Genomic DNA, 27,855 nt, shown 5'->3' with positions numbered 1-27,855 from the left:
TGTAAGGAAGGAAGAGAAGAATTTTCCAGACCCTCTGCAATCCGTGAGACCGTTATACCTCCACCTACCGGGTGATTGAATTCATACGGGGGAAAGTGACCCTAGCCCCCATGGATTCCAACGTCCGCCGCACATACCTCGTACATGGTTCAACACAACGTGCCATCGCATACTCGCAGTCCTCCGACATAGTACGACACCTGCTTCGGATTTCAAGCATCGCGTACGTGCATGGATGTACGGATGTATGGATTTAGGTACACGTACGAAAGAGGTACGGGAGGTAATAGAGGTTGGTATGTACCTACGGACATAGGTGGAACAGGGGGAAACCCGCCGCGGAATCGATTGCGGCTTTATACGAGGGCAACTCAGGCGAACCGTCGGGCAGGCCGCCACGTTTTCAACCGTGCCCATCCGACCCACACGACTCTTACAACTCCATGTATGTGTGTGCGATACGCGTCCGTCTATACGTGTGTTTAAAGTTGATACGTAGGAAGCCGCCCACCCCGTTTACCGTGTTTTGCCGCTGGTGTTGCTTCTGCTTCCAGCTTCCGTCGCTTCTCTATCCGTTTATACGTACGTACGCGTAAGGCGTAATCCGTATCGCACGGTCCGCAGGTGCGCCGGAATTGGATGTATTTACACCGGGCTGCGACTTCCATCTCGATGCCTGGTATACATTGTACGAGTATCCAGTGCATGTTGGATAGTACGTACAACTGTATATATTTATGTATACTTAATGTTTATGCTTAGGTAGGTGTATCCACATTGACCAGGAGCCTTTCAATTTTGCACACGGTTAAACCAGCGGCACGCGCTCTAACGCTTTGCCAGAACCTATTTGAGATGAGGAAAAGTCTAATGCCGTCTGCCCGGTTGGCCGTATGTTTGGACATACTGGTAATGGATACCGTCTGCAGGATCAAATCGTGGTAGGGAGATAAATGGATAGATATTCGGATAGATGTGCATGGATATTCATTGCAGAAAGAGGGAATCGTAACCTTGAACACGTGTAGCGATATGAGTCATTTTCGCCAATTATAGCGAGTGTACCAAACGATAAGCGAAACAGAGATCGCTTGTTGCTATAGTCGATAGAAACGAACCTCCGGAACTGATTCGAGTAACGCAACCACTGACAAATCAACGATTCAAAATAAAAAAAAAAAAACAGTTTCGTACATATATTGAGCACGTATTATTGTAGCGTTAATTTAATCGTTGACAAACGTTTCTTCGTACCGCTCGCAGTCGAAAGTATCCATCTGTTTCTCATCCACTTGATACATACAACCAACACGTATACTTGATAAGATTTTCAAAATTCTACCGCAAACGATAGAATTTTTCACCTCTGGTATCCGCAATTCAGCTTCAATCGAATACCGGACAGCCGACCTTTTCTGACCTTCGGATAAGATTCTGTAATATCCAATATCTTTTTCACTCTTATTATTCTCCTTTTATTCGCGTTTTACGAGAGCGTCGCGACGACGATGGAAGGGGTTGGTGGGGTAGGAGGAGGGGTAATTTAACGGCTCGGTTATCGTTTTAGGCAGACGTCTCGTGCCCCGTCTTCTTTATATATAACTATAATAAATCTCAGCATATATCATAGTAAAAGTATATACATATATATGTGTGTGTTTTTTTTTGTATAATAATTTTACGGCATGGATACCTGTCCAACACCTGTGCAAAGATTACGGTCATTTTCTTCACCGGCGTTCAAATTCGATCAAAAACGATGAGAAACAACGGTAAGATAAATTATTGCAGTCTGGAACGTCTCGATCTCTCGGCTCGATGTTCTATTACGCCTACATGCATAAGTTGCGATGAGATATCAGTCATCTGTAAGGCCCGGATTAGCAAAGTACACCCATGCCTCGCGGTAAGTAATGACCGCATATTTTTATACGCCATTTCGCTAAAACGGCCCTTTTGCAATTTACGGCCCGCGATGCGCGGTTATAAGGCGAAGGATTATTTTTGAATTTTGTTTTTTTTTTTTTCTACGAATTTTTACAGGAAATGAATAGAACGAAGCGATTTGTGAATTACAAACTGCATTGTTTCATAAAGAATTGAAACAGATTCAATTGAATTTTTAGAGGTTTGTGTAAAAATAATTTATCCGTGTATCGTAATACGACTCTTCGCTTTTTGTTTGGCGCCATAAAATACAGTTTCCGTATTCCGTATATAATTTTTTTTTTTTTTTCTTGTCCATATTTTTTTTTTTCCAAGTCTACATTATATCGTACATATTTCGTAATTTTAAACAGATATTTATCCGGGCCTTCCGTTAATCCGTATTAAATAATGTATACCATACATTTTTATTTTTTTTTTTTTTTTTTTAACACGAGAATTCCATCCTCCGTTTACGTATCGGGGAGACGCAGAATTAAATTATTCAAAGTATGTACATAATTCGCGATTTCTCTGCAGCAGCGTGAGGTTTTGAATTTTTTTGTTAGAAATTTTTTCCGCCACACCGAATAATGTCCGGCAGCGTTGTCGTCGGTATATTTTATACGACGTGCCACACAGGTTGTGAAAAATAAGATTTCGCTTACGTTGGGGTATGTGGTAGGTACCACACCACACAAGCGGAAAGGAAGCCGTTCTCGCGTATCCTCGTAATATGCAGAGGCAAAGGCCGAGAGTTTTTTTTTTTTTTTCTTATTATCCGGGAAAAACGGCAGCGGGGAGAAAAGTGGGGGGTAGAGGAGAGGAGGAAGAGGAAGAGGAGGGTGGTCTATGTATCGCTGAAGAGACGAGAGCAGACCGAGTGGCGGCGTGGCGACGACCGGGGTGCAGAACGAACGAGGCGAGGGAAACTAATCTCCGATTAGCCTACATTGCTGGCTGAAAGCTTATGTGCCTACCGGAGAAAGAGACGGATAGATAGATAGATAGATATACGGACAGATGGATAGATAGACGGAAGGAGAGAGAGAGAGAGAGAGAGACGTGCTCGACAAAACGTCGCCGACACTTTCCTCATCCTCCTCCTACTTTCTCATCCATCTCTTCATCCCTTAGTGTCCATTTCATGCATGCATGCTGGGGCGGTGATAACGGAAAGCGCAGCACGTTTTCTAACAATTAAACTACGGTTTGGAAAGTAAAATATAACGTGTCGAATTTAAGGGTCGTCGTTTAACGTGAAGAGTGGTGGTTTTTTTTTTTTTTTTGTTTCTTTCCAAGATAAACCGTTTAAATCAAATTTCACATAATTTTCACATCGTATTTATTGACGTTGAAACAAAACTTTGTGAATTTTTTGGAGACGTGATATATTGAATATAACCTAATTTGTACCGTCCGATAGGAACGTATGGAAAAAAAAAAAAAAAAAAAAAGTGCAGACACGACATCTCAAAATGCACTTTTAGACCGATCCTGCGCAAATTTTTACAGCATCTTTGTTATACCTGTACTTATTGCCTGAAACAGAATAATCGTTTTTCTCAAACAACTCGGCCATTTTCAATTGTAGCGGAAAATCGTAAAGACGAAACTTGTAGGAAATTCAATTTTTTACGACTTTGGTCTGTACATTTTTTTTTTTCTTTATATTAGTTCCTTTAGTTAGTTTCGAATTAAACCTGAAAAAAGCGGCGAAATAAAACTATCGCGTTGTGTCATTTGTTTTTAAATTTAGGAAATAACGGTGAATAAATTGACGGTTCTATTTTTCTTTCCCATTGGCGTACGATCTTGAATATTGACTGTTGGAAAACAAAAAAAAGACAAAGACCAAAATTGTATAAAATCAAATTCCCCGCAAGTTTCTTTATGTTCATTTATGCCTTGAAGTAAAAAATAAATGAGATAATGAGATACTTTTATTTGACCGACTTTTTCAGGTTTAATTCGAAACTATCGATCTTAGAAAAAAAAAAAAATGTCGACATCAAAGTCGTAGAAAATTTAATTTCCCACATGTTTTGTCTTTTCAATGTTTCGTTACGATTGAAAATGAGCCGAGTTGTTCAAGAAAAGTTCATTTTTCATAAAATCCAAAATTACGGGTACATGCAACGATGGGATTTGGTCGCCATTTTGAATTTAGAATGCCAACTATGAGAACAATAAAAAGAAAGTACACGACAATGACTGGACTAGTAAGAAATGAAAATAGTTAAGGACTCTATTATACCCATAGTGCCAAAACCATAACTAGACATTTTTCTCGGTGTACGTTATTTTATACTCCAGCATATAACGAAGGGTCACGCGAGCCGGTGGACCGACTAAAAATAGCTCACTCACACTCTCTCTCTCTCTCTCTCTCTCTCTTTCTCTCTGATATTTATGGAGTAATTTAAACTCGCGCTTTCAGCAATCGTTTCATTCATTTATCCGACCTCCGAAATATTCGAGTCTTTTTACAGCTATAAATATAGGAGAAATTACTCGAGTAGTCGCGTACCAAGAATTTAAGGTAGTCTGCTTGAGTGATTTATTCCTATAATAAACACGTCACTTAAAGCATATTGTCTTATCTCGCACGCATCTAACGTGTATAATCATTCTAGACAATTAACTTCGCGGCTACTCAAACGTTAATTGTAAGATCGCGACCAATACACGCGCACACATGCCATATATATATATATATATGGGGCATTCCACGTCACCTCGATTTTTCACACAATTTTTTCAGTCACGAAAAAGTGCTTCTTAATTTTATCAGATTTTTTTTCCTACAACCGTCAACTCTTCACGATTGTTCAAATCTGTATAAAAATTGTCACTGTTTCAAAATCACAAAAAATGAGCAGAAAATTCTGCTTCCTTGCGGGAAAATATTCAGAATTGAATGCAGAATTTTTGGTAATTTTTTTGAGACTTTGAAAGAGTGCCAATTTTTTTAGATGGATTTGAATAATTTTAATGTTGATTTCGTCGCTGTTGCACGAAATCTGAGTAACCATAAAAAATTAACGGTAGTAGAAATAGGTCTGAAAACAATGAAGAAATGATTTTTTGTGACCGGAGTACGGTATGAAAAATTCTGAAGCTAATCAAAAATGGTGAGGGATAATCATTGGTAGAGTTGACATGGAATGCCCCATATATATATATATATATATATATATATATATATATATATATATATATATATATATATATATATATATATATGCACATATAAAATGCGGTTACATGTTCTCGAATAATTGAACGTTCGTTCTGTTTTAATTGACCTTCTTTGTATATTTAGAGCCGTGCGAAATTCTCGCGGTTTAAAATTTTCTCAATTCATAAAATAGTTTGAACTATTTCATGTTTATAGATACAGTACGCAATGTGAAAACATAATTATTGTAAGCGTAAGAAAATTATATATTTCATTCTTAATTTAAATATTTTTCCATAACAGCACCGTTTCATTTTCATTATACACAATTAATTCTCTTCCGCACAATGGGCTTGAAATTAAATTCAAACTGAATGTTGTAAATTTTATATTACATTTTGAAACTCGACGTACGGGATTCCCTACTATTTTCATTTCGATATATTATTTATGCTGCAGTTATAAAAAAATTTAATCATTTTCATTCCTCTCTCGCATTTCTTATATATTGTACTACTATATCTAAATAAGGAGAAAAACCCGAAATTTTCAAACAGTAATAACAAAAGTTGAATCTTGCTCGAGGTACGACGAGAATTTCATTTTATTGTTTCATTTTAAATATCTCTGGGCGTATGCGTGTGTATATCGGGCATTCCACGTGAAATTAGCAACCCATGTACCTCATCCTATTCGATTTTAATAATTTTTTGTTAGCATGATGGTTATCGCAAAAAGGTGTTGGAATTTTTTTTTTTTTTTTAGATTTTTTTTTAACTACCGGTGAAGTTTGAAAAAAATCGATAAACCAATTCTGAAAACGCCATTTTTCAAAATCTTGAAAAAAATTCACATAAATTCTACGATTTGAAACGTGATCTGAATATTTACTTCTTTTTTTTCGCATGTTTTTAGTTTTACCATGTCGCAATCCAAGTTTTTTATTTCTAGATCTAAAAATAGATCGCCGAATCGTGAAAACAATGCGATGCCGCAATATATTTAGATCGAGGCATATTAGGGGGAAGAAAAGAAAAAAACAAAACAACAAAACAATTCCGGCATCGAAAAATTATAAACTTGCAAAACAAATAGAGTAAATATTGAGCTCCCATTATCGTGTGGTGCTTAAAAATCATATTTTGAATCATAGAATCAGTGTGAATTTTTCAAAATTTTTAAAAACGGCGTTCTTTCGTAACCGGGTTTGCGATTTTCTATACAAATTCGAATCTAACAAAAATCTGTAAAAAAAAATCCGTGAAAACCTTTTTGGATCGGTAAGAACATAGTACGAAAAAATGATCAAGAATCAAAGGAGGTCAGGTTCATGGGCTGTAGCATTTTGACACGGAATGCCCCATACACACACACACACGTGTATTCGCTTGTGTGGATAAAATATTCCGCTGAAAAGTTCGCTGCGAAACACGGTTCACCTGAAAAAACACAGCTTCGGAGGGGTTAAAAATGAGTAGGGTTGGAAAAAAGTAGGCGAAAAAAGAGAAGAAAAGGAGAGAGAGAGAGAGAGAAAAAAAAATAAATAAAAAAAAATGAGGGACGGGGAGAACGAAAAAGAGGAAAAAGAATTAAGAAGAAGAGGTAAAAACTGTTTCTCCCGCGTCACAGTTTCCGCTTTAATTCCTATTGATCTTTCCTCTCACAAGCTCTCTCCTCCGGTGTGCCGAGTTATACGCTGCGTGGATATATCGACGCGCGCTGGTTTTCCTTCCCTCTCTCACTCGGTAGGTACGCGATATTACGGGAGAGAAACGGGAACGGTCGCTATTCCCGTAGGCGAATACGGGAAGAGCGGAAGAGCCCTCCTCTCATAATTCATACCTATTAGCCACGTGTACGTTGCGTTAACTAACTGAACCGTAATGCAGAATATTTTGACGACAAAGGTCGCAGGGTTTTGGCCGCGTAGTATCGAGTCTGTCCCACAATCGGCCATCCATCCATCCATCCATCCAGCGTGTCGGAGGTTCGGCTGGACTCTGGTACTACTGCATATATAATCGATGTTGCAAATTGTGTCAAGTAGACGCAAGGTGAGGTTAGGATCGCGTAATCGAAGATTTGTTCGCGACGGCGCATGCGCGGAGTAAGGAAAAGACCGCTTTCAACACTCCTAGAACTTAAAAGCGGTTTTTTCAGCTCTCCGCGCTTTCGCATTCGCAGACTGTGACTCTACAGTCACAGAAAAGCGTACCTTGTGCACGGAAAACACGCGTAAAACATGCCAGCGTTGTATAAATGGTACACTGATCCGTACTTTTTATCACGAGAGCCAAGAAATTGTGACTCGAGTCCCGATTTTCAGGTTAGAATGCCGAAAATCACTAGACACGGCTAATTCAACTCTCTTTCGCGTTACTCTTACACCCCATGTTCAATTTCCAAAACTACTTACAACGATCGACGTATTTTCTTCTCGAATTTCATCGTATCTATCATCTCGTTACGCATTTACGATATCCGCAGTTCCATAAAATAGATTACAATTAAGACGGCGTTGCTTTAGCAAAAGCACGAAATTAAAAATATCGCGCGAATCAGATCGAACCTTGATTGTTTATTAGCGTAATTCCGGTGACTTGTTCAACCACTATTTCTCGCGTTTTTGGCGGACAATTTTTCATTTGAAAACACATGTGAGATGTTGACTTGTCCTTATCTTTACCCCCCGTAAGACCATCCGTACGATATAAATAGCCGATGACTAATTCGTGACACAGGGCAAATAATTCCTGCCGCCTTCTTCGTGTCCTGGTGATAATTAGGTCAATTGATCACTAGCTATTACGCTCGTTTTCTAACCGCTTGGTAAGTCTACTGTTTTTCTTGATTCCTGTAGAGTAAGCTTATACTGCACGCGACCCTGACTCTACAGGGTTCGTACGCTTTATGGAATCTCAAATTCCCTAACTTTTCCCCAAGTATTCTAGCCTGAGAATACAATTTTTTCAACCAACCTTTCAAGAAATATGTCGCTGATTAATGGCAAATTTTTTATATTTTTTTTTTTTTTTTTTTGGTTGTTACAAACGACAGTTCTCGTTCGATATTCGTTATTTACCCACCGCGCTTCCAGTTCGAAAAGTCCGTCACGTAGCATGCGATCAGGCCTTGGTAATTATGCCATGCCTACGTGCTGTGAGACGAAATTTAGACTGACGGGTGGACGGATGGATGGTTGTGAGGGGGAATAGGGGGGGGGGGGGGGAGATTGAAAGCCTTCTATAAAATTAAATTACACGCGGTAGTGAAGGGACAGCGGTCACGGATGCAGGGTCAAGTATCTTACTTAATTATGGATTGGATTGTACACAAGGGATTCGACGTTAGTAATTCTTCGTTAGAATCGTATTTTTTCCATAAAGTGTACATATCTATATATGTACAGGGTGTTGAAAAAAGGTGGATACACCTGGATAGCACGAAAACGAAGTAACTTCGGTATCGGACGTAAAATTTCCCGCTGAATCCAAATTTGAATGAAAAAACTGGGGTTTCCGTTTGAAATTTCAAAGTTGGGCCTCATAAGGCCCCCCTGGGCCCATCCGGCCCAAAAACTGATATGACCATCGGATTCCCAGGGAAAAATTATTCGGGAATCTATCGTCAGTTTATCTCTAACAATAAGTTAGTTCGTTTTCGTGCTATCCAGGTATATCCACCTTTTTTCAACACCCTGTATATATATATATGCGTTACACGCATAGATAACCTAATACTGGAATTACAAGGAAAAATTCGGATATCAACGTTTCGTGTGAAAAAATAAAAACGCTTAGAAATTATCTCGTGTACTAGATCAAATTGATTTTGGTAATAGCGGTATTGGACGAATTAACAAATTACTTCGGTGAATTTGATAGGAAATTATCTTCCGTATTAAAATGGGATTGAACGATTGTACAAATTTACTGTGTATATATGTTACTTTCAACAATTTCGACTAATTGTACGATAAATATCATAATCAACGTGCAGCGAGCTACAATCCCTGGAAAAACCTGAAAAATCTGGAATTGTCGGGAGATTTTTAATTCGGTCGTGAAAAAAACTAAAAATATCAGTTTCCTGTCATGGGAATTAGAAATGATTTTTTCCGGTAGGACAAGTATACTTTTTTTCATCGAGAAAACAAATTTGTCTTTGACCGTCTTGTGTTTTTTTTTTTTTTTTGTGTACATTGTATTTTCGAATTCGAAATGAATACAGAGTTAATAACCCGAACGATTCAGGTCTTGGTAACTTACTAGAACTGAGGAAAAAAATGTTGAGGAAAACTAGACTTTGGGTGCTGGGAAAAAACGTGGAAATGATTTAGAATTTTTTGTCGGAAAAATTTTTTCCCACTCCGTCGAAGTATTTTTTTTTTATAAAAATCATGGATCACGAGTAGAGACGCGGATGGATCATACGAAACGACTAACCATCTATCCCTGCATCCATGGTTTTGATGAAATTTTTTTATTTTTTTTAATATTTTTTCACTTTTTTTCTTTCGTCTCTCAACGTCGAGTTATGAAAAAAAACAACGAGATTTAAACATAATATACCACCAGATGAGGCGACGTGCTTGGTCTACCTTCCTGCCTGCCTGCCTGCCTGCCTGCCTGCAGAGAATTTTCTTCCGTACGAAAAAGCATGACCAGTGTTCCAGAATATCACCCACTACGGAAACTCTCTTCTCTTATACACACATTATACCTATACTGCGGCATAGATTGTTTTTTTTTTGTTTTTTTTTTTTTTTTTACTCCCATCAGCCCCACTTTTCGAACCATTAATTATTGTAAAAAAATCTCTCGTATTTGTTCGGTGTTTTTTTTTTCCCTTCGTACATGAAAATAGACGATTCATTTCAAAAGGAATTGGTAATCTTTTTGACAAATATATATATATATATATATATATGTATATAAAATGTATATAATTAACCAATCAGCCGCTTCGATTCTTCGAGAAATTTTGACGGTTGCAGGTGTGTGAAAAAAAATTTCAAAAAAAAAAAATTAGATGGAATTTAAAACACCGAAAATTGACTTACGGTGAGTAACTCTCGAGACACGCGGATATTTTTGAAAAAAATATGGAGAAAGTGCGCGATGAAAGAAAAAAAAAAAAAAAAAAAAACACGTATTCATTTCAGCGAGTGAAATTGAATAGCTAGGAAAAGAATGAATCAACGATTTTTACTTTATTTTCATTATTTATCTGGGATCAAATTAGATTAGTTTTTATGTTTTTCATCACACGCATTTTACGGTGCAACGGTTAAGGGTTATAAATTGCCCATGGAATGAAAATCTTGCACGAATTTGTTGTTCGATTTTTTTTTTTTTTTTGTCGAGTGGGTGTAAAAACTTGGAAGGTTCAACATTTCTGATAAACGATATCTTGATGCTTGCAAGTCTCACTGATCGCCAGTCATTCCGATCAGTGAAACTTTCGGAAATCAAGATTTCGAGCAAATTTCACTTTTCGCATGTGTTCGAAATTTCGCATTTATCATCCATTCCAAATATATCGGATCCTTCCAAGTTTTCTTTGTTTTACTTTGTTATCGACAAACTGCAGTTTTTCTTTACAATATAAACCTCGATTTCACACATCCGTGAGGGCTGTAAGATGTAGAAAATTGATAAAAAGTGATCCTATAAAACTGCAGAATAACCCGATTGAAATGGTCCGCCCTTGTATCTTGTATAAGAGCGAGGCAAATTGATTGAAAGAAACATTTTATCATCCATTTTATATATATATATATATATCCTACATTACGTACAACTTACCTTATACCTACTCACGATCCTATGTACAAAACCTCTTTCACGCTTTTCCGCACATAGCTATAACTACATACGTATATACGGGGCATTCCGTATCACTCTCGAATCGGGCCCGAGATTTTTTATATCATTGTCGTTCTCACCATGAAAGGTACTGTGGTTGTTTGAACAATTCCTCTCGAAAGCTAACAAAAAACTACAACTTTTACGTAGAGTAATTTTTTTTCAGTTACTTCAAGTTTCCGAGATATATTCGTTTGAAAAAAAAAAAAAAAAACGGCCATTTCTCAAATAATGAATTAAATATCCTGAAAAAATTCACATAGAGTACCTTTCAGCAGTACTTTGATACAACCAATTATGGGGTAGATCTGAGATGGTCGAAAAAAAAACTTGGCCGAGTTGACGGAGAATCCCACGTATACCTACCTATTTTTTTCTACGGTCAAATCGGCGCTGAATTTATTAGTTTTCTTTACGTTTCCTCAGTTCGAAAACTAACCAAACAACGTTTCCACATATTATAACCGACGATTATAATTTACGATACCTTAGTTATTATTTTTCAACCGCCGCTACAGCGCGTCGTAAAAATCGTGACGCAGCTCGTGGAGGAGGTTGTAACAAAGCGATCTCTGGCGGTTCGCCAAAACATCTTTCTTCCGATTAATATATCTGTACGTTCACAACCACGTACGATCCTTGTCTTACAAAGGTGCATGACTGTTGAGCGTTGTTTTCCTTATAAAGCGGCTCAATCGAGAGATCGACGTCATTTACCATTATTATTATTATTATTATTATTATTATTTGTTTCTTTTTTTTATTTTTTTTTATCCGCTTTTTAAATTTTTCGTTTCTCTGTTTTCAGAGAAAAAAAAGGAAGTTATTGTAATCGCCGTGAAAATGAATTGTTGAGTTTTCACTAGATCTTGATGTTTTGAAGTTTGGATAATCACCTCCAATCATTTTCAGACGGTCGTCTAAAGAATTTTTTCATCCGACGATATCTCGATAACGAGTTACCGGATTTTAATGATTTTGATCTCAATCGACGGGACTTTCCCAGACTTGGAAACGATTAGATTTTGGCTCTGAGCGGTTCGGTGCTTTTTCAATTATTTAGATAACAAAATTAAAAAAACGTGAAATAAAAGTTATGGATATCTTGAGAACGGATGAATGGATTTGAATGAAAATCGGTATCGTGAGGTTTTTTGGCTCGCTAATCGCGAACTTAAGTTGAGATTCCCAAAATTCAAACTCGGGATTTTCAGCAAGCTGAGAAAAAGATTGAAAATATTTGAATTTCGATGAAAACTGGTCATCGTCGGTTTGTCGGGTGGCTGATCACAAGTCTGAAGTCAGATTTCGAAATCCAAAATGGCGATTCAATACGGCGGTGAAAATAATCTAAATATATTCCGATTTTGATAGAAATTGGTAGACGGAGGTACAATGAGAAAAATTTCATTTGCTAGAGTAATTTTCATTTTCTATCTAAAACTATGTTTTTCGATTGTGGTAAAAAATTGCGGTTACCGGAACTAAAAATTTCTCTCACAATCAGTGTATATATATGTATATACAATATACATGAGTACGAGTAAACATATCGCACTATTCGTCAGCGCATCTTTTATCACCGAAGTCGGCATGTTTCCGAAGATAATCATTTACAATATACATACATGTGTGTGTGTGTGTGTGTCATTATATTGCCTCCTTGACAGCAAACCGCATCACATACCTACATCATACAATCGGCGTGACTAATTGACCGCATTTATCTGTTTCTTACGATTGATATTATCACCGTCGTATTATATCACCGTGAAAGAATCTGACGGACAATTAAACTCCAGTCGGTACCACATTTTTGTACAATGTGCAAAGAGACTGTTTTCTACATTCCGTATGTATAGAATCGAGAAGGAACTCGAGAGAGAATGATGGGTAATTAAGATATATGGTTAGAAGGACAAAAGAATTCTCACCGCATTATACGTAAAACCTGTAATTGTAGTAGAATATTTGTACGGTTATTGTTGTTTTTATTCATTTTTAATTTTCTTTTTTAATTTTTGTACATTATTCGATTCTCTGTATAATACGGCTTCGGATAACGACGTGTAAGGAGGATTTTTAAACAGGTGATTTAATAATAATGATTCACGCGTAGTATATTACAACGTGTGTTATTACACGATAATAATAACAATGAGCAACAACAAGCAACAATTCACCCGTATTCGGCAAATATACCATTCGCGTTTTGTACCGGATTAGCCTTGCTAATTCTTTCTGAATTCAATCGAATTGAATTTATCGGCATGCAGCAACGGCACCAGCAGCATGTCGGATATGCCTTCAACGTAGGTATAAACGCGTACTTACTTCGTCTATTACAGCATAGACGAACAGACAAACTTACACGGTAAAGTTGCGTCCGTGTATAAATTGTGAAATACCCGACGTCGTCGGTCGCATAATGCATTTGCTATATTATTATACATATATGGTATTATAGGTATATTGTAAGGGTAGAGAGGTGTAATTTATTTATTGTCAGACTCGCGGGTCGCGGGATATAATTGCATTTAACTCGTTGTGTGAGTAATTGAAACCCGATTTAACAAGTATACCTGAATAAGTATTTTATTTTCAGGTTGAAAATAAATAAATACAAAATATAAAACAATAGCGGCTTTAGACTGGCCGTGAGTTTCAAGTTCCGTAGAGAAAAAAATCCAATTCAAATTTCGAACTACAAATTTGGATTCGTGATTAATGATATAATGGCTAATTTTCCAAGTCTGAATCCATTTTTTCGTCTACTGATTTCTATCAATATCGGAATATTTTTACAATTTTTTCACCGCCATATTGAATCGCCATTTTGGATTTCGAAATTTGACTTCGTATTCGTTATCAGCCACCCAACAACAAAACCGACGAGTACCAATTTTCATCGAAATTCAAATGTCTTTCAATCTTCTCTCTCAGCTTGCTGAAAACAACGAGTTTGAATTTTGGAAAAATAAATTGTTCGCATAAGTAAATCCACACAAACACAGACGTCCGTCTGAAAATGATTGGAAATTATTATCCAAACTTCAAAACGCGGAGATCCAGTGAAAACTCAACTTTTCTCATTTTCCGGGTGATTGCAATACATATATATATATGTATGTATGTATGTATGTATGTACGTATGTATCGTCAACATTAGGATGGAGCAGAAACGCGGTTTCGCCGAAACTCGTAAAGCATTCTTTCCGACCTGTTTACCGAAATAAATCTCCACTTCCCACTTCCTTTGACTAATAACACGTATAACGCTATAGTTGTTCCTGTCAATTAGGGCTCGGTCATGCATCGCATCATGAATATTTTAGGTCAAAAGTTTAAAATTTTTACCCAACTCCGTAATCGGCGTTGAGAATTATCGGTTAGTGGAAGAAAAATAAAATGAAATAAACTAGAATATTCATTGATGCGAAAATCTTATACACATAATTTTTCAAGTGTGGACAATCCGAGCATAGAAAATTGTAAATTAATATATAAAGTCGAATTACGGAATGACGAAATATACAGGGTGTGCCAAAATTCACGCGACAAGTAATTTTGATAGAAAATTTCAGGCGAATTCTAATCACAGAAATTAGAGATGCAGGAAAAATTCGACAAAAGATTTTATACGCGTAACTCTGTACTGTGTTTTCTATCAAAATTACTTGATGCGTGAATTTTGGGACACCCTGTATGACGATGAAAACACAGAACGAAAAAATCGGGAATTTTTATACAGATTCCTGTGTTATCGAAAGGATCTTTAACGATTCTACACTTTCGCATTGAATATGTTCGGAACTTTCTATTCTTATACATTTCCATACTTCGACTTTCAACGTTATTAAATTCTGTAAGTCAAATTTTCGCTCCTTGTAAAATCCCATATCACGCCTCTGTATTTCTTTGATCTACCTACATTTTTATTCCTCGATCGAATTATTTAACCGTTGCGGTATAAAAATTAAATTCATCTCAGTATTGATTTTCAATGCGAAAAGGAAAAGAAGTCGAAACCATTCCTGCAAAGATTGTAAATTTCATCCTACATTATTCTATTATATAATACTGCACGATCTTAATTTATACAAATTTTAAATATTTTACACAGCAGGTAAAATTTTACAATATTTATACCTATACATGTATAGTGCGTGCATACGTAATGGTACGCGCGACTGTGTGTGTAACTATAAAGATACACAACAGTTTTAATTTTTTAGTAACAATAATAACAATATTTGCAACGCGTCAAGCATCCCCGCAAACAGCGTTAAGAAGATAAAAACGTTTACTTCGCAAATACAGTATTACGTACATACCTATACGCACATATGTATGTATATATATATATATGTATAGGATGTAACACGTATCTAGGTGTAAAAGTTATATTTACACTTGATGATGGTAAAACGAAACCAACGCTTGATAGATTTAATTAATTGCTGGCTTGCCGCTCGTTTGTGTATTTACATTATACATACATACACACATACGTATACATATATGTATATACCTAAACCTTACACTGAATTTTCGGATACGTCGTTGGTTACTTTTTTATAGGCAACATATACGAATTCAGTTGCGAGGTACTCGTGTGTACATAAAACCGTCTTAACAAAACCGATTACTGAATAATCCAATTGTGGAGTTACACAACGACTGTGACAGATACATGTCGTATACACACACGCGTATATAGAGTCAAATAAAAAATCCTCAGTGTTAAACTGACCGCAATGAATACACGATAGATATTTACTTTGTACATTTGTTATTAATTAATTCTATAACTATATAATGCGTGTAACGCGCTTATTTTTATGTCTTATTGTCGAAGAAGAAATTCAATATCCAATTGTGAAAACATATTGTTTAGCATTGGCGATATAGAAGGAGAGGTAAAAAAAAAAAAAGAGGATGAGGAGGAGGAAGAGGAGGGAAAGAAGAATATTAACCAATTATTATACGTGTAATTTGTTTTCTTTCAAAGTGTGTAAGTATACCTTAAAACACGTTTACGTTTACGATGATGTGTGGAAAGAATTTTACACAACTTGTAATTATAACATTCAGTGTTTACTGTTATATATATTTGTGTTCAAGCGAACGCAATTAGCTACAAAACTATGCAGTGATCGTCGCCCACGCTGTTATAAACCAATTTTTTTTTTTTTTTTAAATAATACACACGCATATTTATACACACATCTCTGTGATATAACCGTGAGTATCACAGTTGAAAACTGTTCGGCAACGCAACTTTCGCTCTCTTGTCGTGTGTTTGTTGCCATGATCGTACACGTGTACGTTATACGTTACCTCTGTCCTATAATATCCTACAGTGCGTGCGCAATCGCCGACATATGTATACATATACGTACGCGTATAGACGTATAGACGTGGAGGAGCTACTTCTTCGATTATATACACCCGGCTAGTTTATATGTACATAAATATATGTATATATGTGGATTAATATATGACTCTGAATGAGCGACATCAGGTCGCGATGGGAAATTCGAACGACGTAACGTTTACGTATATATGGGGCATTCCGCGAGGTATCGATCAAGATTTACAATATTTTGTACGAAAGTAATTAACCGACGAAAAACGCGATCGCGATATTATTTTTTGTCAGAATTTCTTCGAGCCAGCGTGTATCTGAGGTATGATTTAAATGATTAGAAAAAAATATACATATATGTATTACAAGATGGAGATTTCGTAACTTCAAGTGACGAGTGAGAAAAATGATTGAACAAAGTAACAAACAAATCGTTGTTATTCGATTGCATTTTTAACGTAAGAATTAACATAAAAGCTCGTCGTAATACGGAGCGAAAATTATTTATTCAGAGGGATATTAATTGAGCTTTTTTCTGTTCATTCTTATGGCAAAAACCCAATCCAATAATATTAGTTTACTTTTTAAAGCATCTTTTCTTATAAATCTCTTGAAGTTACGAAAACTCCATCTTGTAATAGGTATAATCAAATTTTGTTATATTTTGCAAGGTTTTTCTAAATTTTTTCAGATTTCAGAGAGTGGGGGTTTTTTTTTCAAGGTTTTAAATAAATCATACCTCAGATACGCTGGGTGAAAAAATTCTGAAACAAATGATGTTTGCGTTTTTTGTCACGTACTTCCGTACAAAACATTATACGAAGTAGAATTTTGATCGACATGCCATGGAATGCCCCATATATATATATATATATATATATATATATATATATATATATATTTCGTATTTATCAGGAACGAACATTAATGAATCGTTGACTATTCTCTTCCTTCTTCCGTTGTTGTTGTTGCTGTTTTAGTTGTTTCTCTCTCCTCTGTTTCTATTCGTCTGTTTATTCAAGGTATTGAGAGATCGAGAAAAAGCAAGTGAAGGTAGCGAAGATTTTTAATAAAAACTCCGTTGACTTATTGTCCAATCAACTCGTAACACATCTTACAATGATTGCACCGCGGATATATAAAAATATGTAATATAAAAGTATGAATTGTAAAACTGTAAAAGCTCTCCACTGAAGATTGTAACTTGCGTAGCTGCATATGTAATTAATTGCACGCGCAAGAAAACCGCAAATTTCCGTTCGCTACGCTGCTTGCGTATGGTTTTCGTTTAAAAGATAAATAAATAAATAAATAAATAAAAAAAAAATAAAATGAAACGGATATCGAACGCACAATCCGCGCGAATTTCTTGTGACTATAAAAACTGCAACGGGGCTGAAATTATTATGTAAACGTTAACTTAACGAAATATACGATGAAAAATCATTATTGCACAATTTTGGAATATGTATAAGTTTTCATTTATTGTTGTTTAGGAAATTTCGGACATTAACGGTGAGAAGAAAGTGAGCAGATCTTACTTAACAAAACAGCAGGAAAATAGGGACACCTCGGGGTTTTACCTACAAAAAAAAAAAAAAAAATATCAGTCACGGTTTTTTTTTTCTTTCTTTTTTTTCGGCAGATTAACGATCACAAAGTAACATGACCAGTCATTTACAAAATCACAACTATAGAAAAAAGTAGCGCGTCTTTTTTTTTTTTTTTGACCTTCCATAACCATATTTTTTTTTTCTTCAATAGAAAATAATATAACATTCGCAGCGGATATATATAATATTATAATAGTAGAAACAAAGCGTAAGAGTTTAAAAATTTTATCATCATTTTATAACATACATGTATATATGTGAACAGTAATTATAAAATTTTATAAGCAACAACTCTGCCAACTTTCAAATCGGTCTCTTAATTTATACCAAAGTTAACGGCATGTGTTCCAGTTTACGTAGAGGCTTGAAACTTTACACAAATTACCCGATTCGAATGATTTGGAACAGATCTGGAGAGCGTTCCAATAAAAAAAAAAGTCCGACCCCCAAATAAGTAACTCCTCAATATATACAATTATATATATATATATATATATATACATAGAAAACAGGATTGAAACGATGATCTTGTATACGATTATAATATGCATAGATATAGTTAACTTGTTGCACGTCCGACAGAGAGAGGAGGAGAGATTAGGCGAAAACTCTTTCGACACTGGATGATCGGTGTATGCGTATAAGCCGGGACATTAATGACAACAGTAAACATGATTTATCTCCTCGGCTTCGGTGTATGTCGGGCAATTTAGTAATCGTAGTTGAGGATTCGCCGTGCAGAGAATGAGAGAGATCCGGTCAAGGCCGTAGCTTTTAGCAGACCGCGCGAACTTGCGAATACAGAGAGCCTGTATACCTGCGTATCTTCGTTGACTCTAAGCGCGAGTCGTAACAATGGTGATATATTTTTATGTTTGTCAACGATAGCACGATCGCATTCTCTTAAACATGCACGTTCGACTTACCAAATAAAATCCTTGCAGTGGCTGCAGAACGTCGGCTGCTTGAAGAAGCGGGGCATAAAGCTGTGGTCCTTTACCATGTAAACATTCTTCTTCTTCAACGCGCCCTTTCTGCCTCTGAGCTTTTTCGCAAAGGCCGTACTCGAGTCGTTCGGCCCTAGGGAATTTTCGCACATGCTTCCGTCCTCGTCCGCCATCCTCGGAGACAGGAGTTAAAACCACCGTCTCTATATCTGTCTCTCTTTAATCCCCCTTATTACGGTCTGTCGGATTCCTCTTTGTCTCTCTCTCTCTCTCTCTCTCTCTCTCTCTCTCTCTTCTCTTCGCTGTCGCCGTTTCTTATATCGCTTTGCAATCAAGTTTTCCCGCACTTTTCTCGCTCTCTCTTTCTCTCTTTTTTTTTTCTCGTTCGTTAACCGCGAACGATAATTTTTTCATGCACGATATTCGGTCAATTCTTTAGAAAAATCAACGACGAGTCCTCCGTCTACCGTCTTTCGCGTTACACCCGACGAACTATAAAATTCAAGTGAAACGTGCCGCGCTTTGCGTTACTTTTTTTGTTTTTTTTTTTGTCATACGCGCGGTTTGCGAACTATTATTATTATTCTTATTTTTGTTTTTATTGTTACCGGTTCGGGGATCAAGTATATACGGAATAATTAACGTTAGATGCAACGGCGGTGATTGACTCTCGCGCAAAGGAGAAAAGTGAGTGCGAGAGTGAGAGAGAGAGAGAGGAGAAAAAAAGAAGAAGAAGAAGAAGAAGAAAAAAACTGTAGGACGAAACACACTCGGGCACACGTATGTATTTATTGTTACGTATACGCCTATGTTATATTACGATGAATTCACACAGATTGTCGAAACAACGGGACATGTACACCACCGACGATTAAAATTCGCTCCCCCCCCCGCCGGTGTATAAAACCGCACTATGCCGTTTTACTCCGTACACTCGACGTCCGCGCTGTTTAGCCTCTGTCTCTGGATTAGCTGTCACCGCTCGCCGCCACCCGATAATTTTAGAATCTCGCGCAGTCGTTCGGCAACTACCGTATACCTGCGCAGAGACGTTCGAAACGCGTTGCGCACTGGAATATCGACATTCATATCCGCGCTGGTTGTACTTGCTTACAGCCGCCGCCGCCGCCGCCGGCTTCAACGCAGCCACAACGACGAGCGCCGCCCTCGTACGGCGATACGTTCCCCTACATGCACGTATCGCCTACCTTCCGACGACCTGCGACCCGGGACTTCCCCCCTCCCCAACCCGACACCTCTCACACTCACCCGAAAACACTTACGCCTGGGGTTTTATGCGACGACGGCCAACTTTGCGTACCTAACGAAAATGTTCGTTTGTCGAGTTGTGGAGTGGCGTATTTTTTTTTTTTTTTTTTTTTATATAATATTTTAAATTTTACGTATAATTTATTATCAAGCGACTTGACTTTAAAAATTTCATAAAACATACGTATGCGAGAAATCGTGTAATTTAATTACGAAAGCGCGAACTGTCAGATTTAATGGAGGAAAAAATTTATAGTTTATCTAGTATAAATGATGATTCGTGCCTTTCGTAATATTTTATTATCTGATTTCTTACCTATGTTTTTGTTTGAATTTACAAAGTAAATCGTGTGATATGTTACACGTCGAATTCTTTCCAAACATTACACATTGTATACGTATATGTATGATTTGACATATGAACAGTTTCAGTTGGGTGGGAATTACGCCTCGAGATCAAAGCCTCCTGTTTCGCTGTTGATTTCTTTTTTTCCCTGCTTCTTATTACCAATATTATTATTATTATTGTTATTATTATTATTATTATTACTACACCGCACTGCGCGAGGGAGAAAAGAGTCCACGTCCTTTCATCTTTGCGTACTTCCCGAATCTCGGAATTTCCCCTCGACGCACTATTTTTTTCAAATGTGTAAAACGAGCTTAATTCCACCGGTTTCGCGTTGGATTACAAGTAGCTGTTCAATCATGAAAATTTAACCGTTATAGATGTTAATTGTAATATTGTTTTAGGCTGATTCCGGTTAAATTAACGTAATTGTTTAGATTTCTTCGACAATGTCGAATTATCAGGATCAAGTCCTTTTGCAGGTTATTGAATTTATTTTTTGCTTTCTCATTGTATTTTTTATTTTTTTCTTGCTTCCATGACACGCGTACATGTTGTCAGTTCTCAATTTTTTAAACGCACACGAGATATATGTACGTACATGCATACGTATAATACATATTTCATGAGAAGAGACAAAAAGTATGGGCGGAATATGAAAGTACACATTCTACAGTTAATACGGTATATGTTTGTTTTCACCCGAAATACTACATCGCGTGGAATACAGAAAATAGTATATCGTGTGAGAAGGAAACAAACTCGGTCTTTTCGGACCGAGCGTAATTTTGCAACATTAGTCGTAGGTGAAGTCTAGGAGAAATATTTCAAAGTCGCGAGGCGAAAAAACCGTTGTCTTCTTGTTGCACGCGATTTTTTTATATAACGCGAACACGTCACGCATTTTTTCACGAAGCACGACATTTAGGTTAGAGTCGCGTAATGTCAGATTTGTTCGCGACGGCGCATGCGCGGAGTACGGAAAAGACGACTTTCAACACTCCTAGGATTTAAAAGTGGTATTTTCCGTACTCCGCGCATGCGCGTTCGCAGACTGATTACAGTAACAGAAAAGCGTACTTTGTGTACGGAAAATATAGATGAAAAAATATTCAATACACACAATTTTTGGGCATATGTGCGTTTCTTCTCACAAGATCCCATTTTCGTTTGAATGGGTATACACGCGTGTTATCCTAAAGATTTCAACTTTTAGTCAACTACTGCGTAGTAATGACTTTTTTTTCAGAAAGTTTACCCGTCCCACTACATTATAAACAAGATACTCAGAGGAAAAGATCGATACGAATTCGTAACGAACCATTAGTTCTTCGAAACGTCTAATCAACGGTTGCCGTAACGCAAATTATATTCTGCTGATCTTGTCACAGTATTCAATACAGGATAATTGCGTCTCGCGAGAACAGGTTTTGCGTGTTTTTTTTCTTCGTCAGCCGAAAACACGCCAAGTCAACTTCTACGTACATTTATAGTTCGAAGAAAAAGATGAAGAATTTGTTTTTCTCGATAAAAAAAAAGTTGTATAAAAATCGTGCATACGTTACATATTAATATGAATACACACGCGCGTGTATTTTGAAGTATGGATTGGTCGACAGGATTCGATGAAGCCCACCGAAGGCCAACAACCACATTTACTGTCTAAATATCAATATCTTATTATAATACCTCTGTCCCGTATTGGCAATTTTTCATTGCTAAATTTCACTTTACAGCGTCGCCTGATTTTATTTTTCATTTTATTTTTCGCAATTCGGTTAATATATTCTGGACAACCTTTTTCTGAATTTACCCGTTTCCCTGTAGAAATTGTTTATTCTTGCTTTTTATATTATCATTGTTTTCTCTCTCTTTAATTTCAAGAATAATTCAAACCTCGTAGAATATAGATTGTATGCATATAGTATAGAAACGAGATATGCGTCAGAAACGTTATAATTCCGTCACTTTATTTTCGATCTGTCGTTGAATTTCATCATCGCATTAAATTTACTGACGCACGAGGCGACGCGTGACGAAAACCAAACTAGACGTTTGTTACTTTCTCAAGTGAACAAAGTCTTGAAATTATAACAATGATTATATTTGTCGTTAATACTTTGTTTGATAACCTATATTGCACAAGCTGTATCTGTACCGAATGTTTATCAGTTCGTTTTATTTATTTATCTATCTTTTTTCTTCATTCGTCGTCGTCTTTCGTTCAAGTCTTATTCACCGTACGATCAGCTTATACGCTGATTAGTTTAGTTGCCCAAACCTCATCGAATTTGCTGATTATCTATAAGACATACCTTATAATCTTAGACCGGTTGTGATTTATTTTGGTTTCCAATCAAACTCTATAAAATACCTTAAATGTTCATCGTTTATCGCACCAAGTTTAGAGAAACAAAAGTGTTTTATAATTTTTTAACACAGAATATAAAACATGGATTAATAATGGGAATAATAACAAACTCCATGGTCATACACATGTTATTTATTCAACCATGGTTCATTCTCATGATTACATGAGGAAATTCTGTCTGATTCGCAGTTGGAAAATTTAATTCATCGTTAATCTATTGTAAAATAATTCGTACCGCGTTAAAATCATGTTATCAAGGTGTGCAACCGTCAAAAAAAAAAGAGCAAGGGCGTTTTATCGTACGATCTCCTCAATCATGCAACAACGCTTTGAACACCGTGCGCGACATATAACCGACTCGTTGAATTTATTCATTTTCACTCAGCTTTTTTATCCAGCTCCGCGTGATCCGCATTCAGCGATGAATCTTACTTTCAGAGTGATGTTAATTCGACGGCACACGTTTCAATGGCGGTTATACACTTGGAAAGGTTGCGCTCGGCCAGGTGGAAATTCCTTAATGCATGTACGTCGCGGGCTATTAGAGCGTAGATACGCCTGGGCCTTTGTCTCTTTTTGATACGTCCCGACGTTTACGTGTCGTGTATGTAAAATTTTTCATTCGATACTTTTTTTTTTTTTTTTTTTTTGTGTAAAACTTCGGTGCAGGTATACGAAGAACACGCTGTGTTCGACAAAATCTAATCATTTTAAAACATATCTCATCCCCCAAGTAAGCAGCCCGTTATCGTATAAAATAATTCATGCAGCAGACGAAAGCTTTTTGCGAGAATCTCAGAGTTGTTCGAGAAAGAATAATATCTCAATTTTCTACGTCTGTATAACAAATTGTACACGGCATTTGGGAGGGAGAAAACGATGAAAAAAAAATATGAAACAAGTAAAACATAAAGCTGAAGGAAATTTTACTTTTGCTTCTTCTTATACTTTATTCATTGGACCACTCGCCCAGATAATGGGATGCATATTTTATATGCAATTTATTCCAGGGATCTTGGATTCGGCGGCAAATTGCGCAACAATTTGATTTGCTGGCGCATGCGTTGGATCGATAATCGACCGGTAAAAGCGGAACCCGACATTATCCACTTTTGACTCAATCTATGTCACTTCGCTAGTCAATGCCAATCTCTTCGGTCCACCCAGTGTTGCCAAAACTAAAGAAATTTCTTTAAATCTAATGAAATTGGGTATTTGCATAATTTTTATATTTCTTAACTTTTGATGTTTTTCGATTCTATAAATTTTTTTAGAATTTTTGAAAAAAAAATATTTTGTTTTTGTTTATAAATATTTAAATAATTTAATAAATAAAAGTGGTCCTAAATCACATAAAAGTCACGTGACATAAAACGGAATGTGATTGGTTTGACGTCATTGTGCTGCTACTGGCGCGTTTATTTGAGTCCTCAAAGAGTAATGTACAATATTTTCTAGCGCTAAAAAAATTTTAAGTAAGTTTTTTAAACTTTAAGTTTGATACATTGTATAATTAATGTCAGACTTCGGTGAAAATAATTAAAATAGAAATCAATTTTTGTGTGGTGTTTTTTTTTTTTAACTCACACGGATAATTGTGTGGAGGTTATGATCACGTCAATGTTATTATACTAAGAATGTTAAGCAAGCATTAGTTTGAGTATTTTCACAAAATGGTACTATACACCAACAAAAATCGTTTTTTAATAACATATTAAATAATTTAATAACTTTAGTTTATAATAAACAGCACTATCAGACGTTCTTTTCATCAATCACAACACAGAGCAACAGCTGATTACACGTACGGCGTGCTTACAGGAGAACTTGGCGCTAAAAATTTCAAAAAAATTCAGCATTGTGACGTCACATACGCGAGATGGAGCTACTTATTCATTTAAATATTGCCTTTTTTTATTTATTAAATTATTTAAATACTTATAAACAAAAACAAAATATTTTTTTTTCAAAAATTCTAAAAAAATTTATAGAATCGAAAAACATCAAAAGTTAAGAAATATAAAAACCATGCAAATACCCAATTAGAGTCCGTTCAAACGGTTCAGAGAAAAAAGAAAAGTTGTTTTCTTATTATAAACTATTGTCGCTTAGGCCAGATTCTGAGGAAAGAAGCGAAATATCTAAATATGACTAAACATCAACAAATTGTGAGGTTCCTAAGAAAATATGCACCAATTAGATAGCGTCTACAATTTTCAAACGCACTTATTTGACATATCAACGGTCCTAAATATTAAAAATAAAAACATATTATTTAAATGAAAGTCCCGAATATCTTTATACTTACAATTCAGATTGTAGGATATAAATTTTTGGGTTACTTCGCTCGTTAATTATTATTATATATTTATAGGAAAATTGTCCGTCTTGAAAATGAGAAACATGACGGATTATTGTGACGTTATTAAGACGTCTGAAGAATTATTGTAGTGCCATTTAAAATAAGAAATCTAAAGAATTATTTTGGCGCCTTTTAAAGAAATATTCGTCCGATAGGTTGGCAACTCTGGATCTACCAAGTTCTTTTCCGATTTCGGGTAGTCTATGCTTGATTTACCGAATTGTAAATTATTCACGTGGGTCAGTGTGATTTTGAGTGAGCGCAGATTGTGTCGCCGTTAGTTGTAAATTCGTCGATGCGAAGACAAGCAGCTTAAAGCTGAGGGTAGCCAATCATGGGTATACTCGAAAAAATATCAGAAATCGAGAAAGAGATCGCTCGGACGCAAAAAAATAAGGGTTTGTTTCGGATTTGAGGTTATGTATCTGCCAGCCGCAACGCCGTGACCGGCTCGGAGTCTGGGGATTTTGCATTTTTTCTAATTTTCTCAACCGTCGTTTAAAGGTCGATATTTGTTTTTACAGCGACGGAGTATCATCTCGGCCTATTGAAGGCAAAGTTAGCCAAGTATCGCTCCCAGTTATTAGAGCCGTCAAAGAAATCCGAAAAGGGGGAAGGGTTCGATGTACTGAAATCAGGAGATGCGCGGGTCGCCCTGATCGGTTTTCCCTCTGTGGGTAAATCCACTTTACTCAGCACCCTTACTCACACCGAATCCGAGGCTGCGTCCTACGAATTCACAACGCTTACGTGCATACCAGGTGTAATCGAATACAAGGGAGCAAACATACAACTTTTAGATTTGCCCGGTATCATCGAAGGTGCCGCTCAGGTATTAACTAGAAAAATAAACACCGGCGATGTTTTCGCGTACATCGAGTTTTCTAATTCTTGGTAATTTTCCCAGGGAAAAGGAAGAGGGAGACAAGTCATAGCCGTCGCGAGAACGGCAGATTTGGTATTGATGATGTTAGATGCGACGAAACAAGATGTACAACGACAATTATTAGAGAAAGAATTGGAGTCTGTTGGTATTAGACTGAACAAACAGAAACCCAATATATATTTTAAAATAAAGAAGGGTGGGGGGCTCTCGTTCAACTCGACTTGCCCACTGACTAAAGTTGACGAGAAGTTGGTCCAAATGATCTTACATGAGTATAAAATATTCAACGCCGAGGTATTGTTTCGCGAAGACTGCACTGCCGATGAGCTCATCGATGTTATCAATGCAAACAGAGTGTACCTACCCTGCCTGTACGTATACAATAAGATTGATCAAATATCTATAGAAGAAGTTGATAGAATCGCGAGGCAAAGCAACAGCGTCGTAGTTAGGTGAGTCAAGCATAGGATACTATCAGTTTTTAGAAAGCGTTCGCGCGCAATTCCACCAACAAAACTTCTAAGCTAAAATACTCTTACGACAGTTGCAACATGAAATTGAATTTGGACTACTTGCTGGAAGTTCTGTGGGAATATTTGTCACTTATCAGGGTTTACACTAAGAAACCTGGTCAACCACCAGACTTTGATGATGGATTGATTTTACGAAAGGGAGTCACGGTCGAACATGTCTGTCACAGCATTCACCGGACTCTCGCTGAACAATTCAAATATGCTCTTGTTTGGGTAAGATTACCGGATGTAAAGTATGTTTAAAAATGACGAGATATTTGCCACCTCTAAACTTCGATGAACATTCTCTTTGCAGGGCACGAGCACAAAATACTCACCCCAAAGGGTAGGATTGCAACATGTGATGCATGACGAAGATGTGATACAAGTGCTCAAAAAATAAATCGATGCAAATACTTTGGTTCGACTAATATACCATAGTATAATATACTAATGATGATGGTGAACGATATCATCAGCTTCGCAAAGCCTAATGTATATTTTATATATTCTAAAAATAAGCAATCCACAAAATGGATGAAATAACGTCACTTTTTGGGGTATAAATATCCAAGCTATAAAAAATTATACGACACATTATTTCAATGTCAATTCTTTCTTCCTCAAGTATCCACGAATTTAGTTGACTTATTACACCGTTTTTAATAAAATTGTACTGTTAATGGATTGATAAGAAACATTCTCGTCTTTTAACGTTGTTCGAATGAAAATACTTGCTTCATTATTTGGAAAAAAAAATGGCATCCCCACACCCATTATGCCAGTCTCCGTATTATTTATGAACTTATCCGACCACAGCGAAACTTTTTTTTGTCCACTGCTGGTCTTGCCGTTTGTCCTTTGCACCAAAGTTACCGACCCCAATCAAATTTCTTCAGATCTAATGAACTTTGATGTCCGCCAAAGCAAAAAGAAAAAGAATTCTTTACAAGAATTGTGGTAATTTATATCGAAATCTAAAGAAACTTTATCTCTTTTAAAGAATTTTTCTTCCTGATTCCAAATTCCTACATTTTTAATTTCCTATTCCAATTTTTTGTAATTGTTTGGAATTTGTTGTAATATCGGTATTGAACTTAAGAAAACAAGACGGGTGAGTCGATATATAACTGAATAAAACTCGAGATATGCTTCGGTGATTTGGAGTTTCAATTTGAGTCACTTCGGGTTCATCTGTGCTATT

At 36.5% G+C, this 27,855-nt stretch overlaps 2 protein-coding genes across 5 annotated transcripts in view; one reads left to right on the top strand and one right to left on the bottom strand.

The window, feature by feature from the left end:
* The window catches only part of LOC124301850 (protein kinase C, brain isozyme), a 48,529-nt gene extending 28,627 nt beyond the window's left edge, over nt 1-19,902 (bottom strand). Inside the window, exons 1-2 of one of the 4 annotated variants that reach the window (XM_046757358.1) lie at nt 19,673-19,901; nt 18,882-19,216 (exon numbers count right to left, since the gene is read on the bottom strand). In XM_046757358.1, coding sequence (XP_046613314.1) covers nt 18,882-19,075 — 194 coding nt within the window. In that variant the 5' untranslated portion in view covers nt 19,076-19,216; nt 19,673-19,901. Of the gene's footprint in view, nt 1-18,881 lie in introns of all 4 variants that reach the window. The other 3 variants (XM_046757357.1, XM_046757359.1, XM_046757360.1) reach the window with 3 other exon arrangements.
* A 5,551-nt stretch (nt 19,903-25,453) lies between these two features.
* LOC124303392 (developmentally-regulated GTP-binding protein 2) lies at nt 25,454-27,251 on the top strand. The gene is made up of 5 exons (XM_046760534.1): nt 25,454-25,651; nt 25,778-26,085; nt 26,161-26,591; nt 26,684-26,885; nt 26,968-27,251. Exons 1-5 carry the CDS (start codon nt 25,588-25,590, stop codon nt 27,052-27,054), a joined length of 1,092 nt encoding a protein of 363 aa, XP_046616490.1. The 5' UTR covers nt 25,454-25,587; the 3' UTR covers nt 27,055-27,251.
* The last annotated feature ends 604 nt before the right edge of the window (nt 27,252-27,855 follow it).

Source organism: Neodiprion virginianus, chromosome 4 (genome assembly GCF_021901495.1).
Source record: "Neodiprion virginianus isolate iyNeoVirg1 chromosome 4, iyNeoVirg1.1, whole genome shotgun sequence".
Taxonomy (NCBI): domain Eukaryota; kingdom Metazoa; phylum Arthropoda; class Insecta; order Hymenoptera; family Diprionidae; genus Neodiprion; species Neodiprion virginianus.
Note: the sequence above shows the minus strand (reverse complement) of the source record. Positions and strands in the feature narration are given on the sequence as shown.